The sequence below is a fragment of the Tetrahymena thermophila genome (assembly GCF_000189635.1).
Source record: "Tetrahymena thermophila SB210 genomic scaffold scf_8254097, whole genome shotgun sequence".
NCBI lineage: Eukaryota > Ciliophora > Oligohymenophorea > Hymenostomatida > Tetrahymenidae > Tetrahymena > Tetrahymena thermophila.
Window position 1 is genome coordinate 18,678 of NW_002476048.1, and position 2,597 is coordinate 21,274.

A 2,597-nucleotide genomic window follows, 5' to 3' on the forward strand; every position below is an offset into this window, starting at 1 on the left:
CCCCCCCCCCCCCCCCCCCAAACTCCAGGAGTACTACTCCACATTTTTAATATATTTTATCATAAGATTTAAAAAGTTTAAATTAGAAATAATACAATATGTTAATTTAAGAATTAATTTTTTTAATAAATTCAAATAAAATATTTGAAAAATTCTTTTAATTTAGCAATTTTTTTATTAAATATTTAAAGTAACCTGGAGGTTTATGAAAAAAAAAAATATTCTCCAGAATTTTAAAAATTATGTTTATTTTATTTTAATTATTTTAATAGTGTCTATATAAGTGATGAATTTACTAGCATACTTGAACACTTTTTGTCGATGTCCCAAAGAATTACTGAATTAAATCTTAGTTTGTTTTTAGTAAATTATTTACAATTTAATTATTGTAAAACAAATAATTAATTAATATTACTATTTTTAAATTAACAACTTAACTAATTAAAGTTATTAATAAAAAAAGGTATTATAATTTTTATATTACTGAAAATATTGCTGAAACTATTTAAAAAAAATGCCAAGATATTGTAAAATTAAGCCTTAATCTGCATGAGCTATTCCCGTAATAAAATTTAAGCAAATTTTAATAAATATTTAAATTTTAAATTCAATTAATTAACATATATTTAATATATAATAATAATAAGTATGACTGAATATAAAAATACTTTAAACAATTGTCTAAAACTTACTTCATTAGAATTATTATTTAAGTAATCTTAATTCTTAATTTCTCTATTTAATTTAATAGATCAAAAATAAAAATAATACTTTTTTATTAATTAAAATAATATTTATAGTGGTATAAAGTTAGGCAATTAAATAATACAAGGCATTTTAAAGTAAACAAGAGGAATATGTGAAAATTTAAAGGAATTTAATCTTGGTTTAAAGTAAATTTTCATTTTTTTAAATATGTGTTGAAAAAAAATATTTATAATTTACTCAATTAATTAAATTATCTTCTTTAAATTAATTTTTTTTATATCATTTTAAATTTTAATTTCCTCTTTTTAATAAAATAACTGATAATGGTTTTTATATAATTGGAATAAATTTATACCAATTTCAAAATCTTTTTAAATTAAACCCCAATTAATTAATAGTAATTTAATTTAATTAAAATAATTTACCAATTTCAATCTTCATTCGTTTTAAAAGCAAAAAAACATAAATATTTAATTATTTTCATTTTATGTATTTTTTAAACAAATAAATTAAAATAATAAATATTTTAAGTGATAATTTAATAACTGATGAAGGAGTTTAGGCTATCGCAAAGGCTTATACTAATTTCAAGAGCATAACTAAATTTCGACTTTATTTAAAGTAATTTTCTAATAAATATTCTTTAAAATTTAATATTTACCAACATTTAAAATGGAGAAAAAAAAATGTGATTTAAATTAATTTAACTCTTATACCCAATAAGCAAACTTTATTTTTAATTAAAAATTAATTAAAGTAGATGAAAATTAAATTTTTGAATTTATATATATATTTTACTCGAATGAGAGATTTATTTTTGAGTAATAGTTTAAATAAATTTTAATTAATTAGGAAAAATAGAATCACTTTAATGGGAGCTTCAAAACTTGTAGATGCTTTATAAAATAATAGAAATATTTAATCACTAGATTTAGATTTAAAGTAAAATTAATTAATTAAACTTTTTTTATTTAATTATTTTAATTAGATTTATATTAAATTTTATAAATTAATAATTAAACCTTAATAATCATAGTGACAATTGTATAAATAATGAAGAACTAAAGAATCTTTATAATACTTTATAACAAAATTTGAAAAATCAACTAATTAAGTATTTTTTATTTAAATTTAAATTAATATCTATATTTATTAATAATAATTTCGTTTAGTTTCTGTGACTATGATAATGAAGAAGCAGATAAATTTTAAGAATAATTTTAGCCTGCTGATAGAACGTAACAATTTTCTTTTATCTTATTTTTGTAAAATAATAACTTTGTTGGCAACTTCTTTTTCTCATTTATCACTTTTATTTGTTTGATGATTCTTATTTTCTTTTACTTTTCAAAATCAAAAATATTAGATAAAAGAACTTAAGCTATTAAAAGTCTGAGAAACCTCAAAAATATCTAGATTAAAGCAAAAATTTTGCTTAATTAAATATAACTTCAAGGTAAAAATTTATATTTGTAATTTATTTTTGGTTTAGATAGTAAAAAAATCAAACTTTGTCTTTAATAAAAATAAATATTTAAATAAAAAAAGCTAGTTATATTTTTTTACTTTTAATAAATGTGCTCCTCTTTAAACTAAATTTATTATATATTAGTATCTACAAAGCCTCTAATGCAAACCATTTTAGAAGTTCAAATCAATTAAACGAGATTACTCCATCAGAATTTTAAATTAGGTAATTTAATTTTTAAGTTCATAATTCACAGTTATTTTGTTGATTACACTATTAAATAATAATCAAACATATTTAAAATATGGATAGTTGGCAAAATGTTTAGAAGGCTACAGCTCTAAATATTGCTCAATATTTATAAACAAAATAATAAAGTTAATTCGAACTAAATCTAGTGTAAATATAAGATATTTTTTTT

The 2,597-nt window shown here is 17.6% G+C and overlaps 1 protein-coding gene across 1 annotated transcript in view; it reads left to right on the plus strand. All coding sequences in view use genetic code 6, as the record gives it.

Moving 5' to 3' along the window:
- Window positions 1-2,597, plus strand: part of TTHERM_01392280 (kinase domain protein, putative) — a gene marked incomplete at both ends in the record, with an annotated part of 8,242 nt that overhangs the window by 304 nt on the left and 5,341 nt on the right. The window contains 11 exons of the mRNA XM_001025930.4: window positions 273-363; window positions 464-562; window positions 648-713; window positions 801-893; window positions 1,240-1,329; window positions 1,561-1,650; window positions 1,745-1,822; window positions 1,881-1,946; window positions 2,075-2,164; window positions 2,321-2,401; window positions 2,489-2,575. Of these exons, the coding sequence (XP_001025930.4) occupies window positions 273-363; window positions 464-562; window positions 648-713; window positions 801-893; window positions 1,240-1,329; window positions 1,561-1,650; window positions 1,745-1,822; window positions 1,881-1,946; window positions 2,075-2,164; window positions 2,321-2,401; window positions 2,489-2,575 (931 nt within the window). The remainder of the gene's footprint in view (window positions 1-272; window positions 364-463; window positions 563-647; window positions 714-800; window positions 894-1,239; window positions 1,330-1,560; window positions 1,651-1,744; window positions 1,823-1,880; window positions 1,947-2,074; window positions 2,165-2,320; window positions 2,402-2,488; window positions 2,576-2,597) is intronic.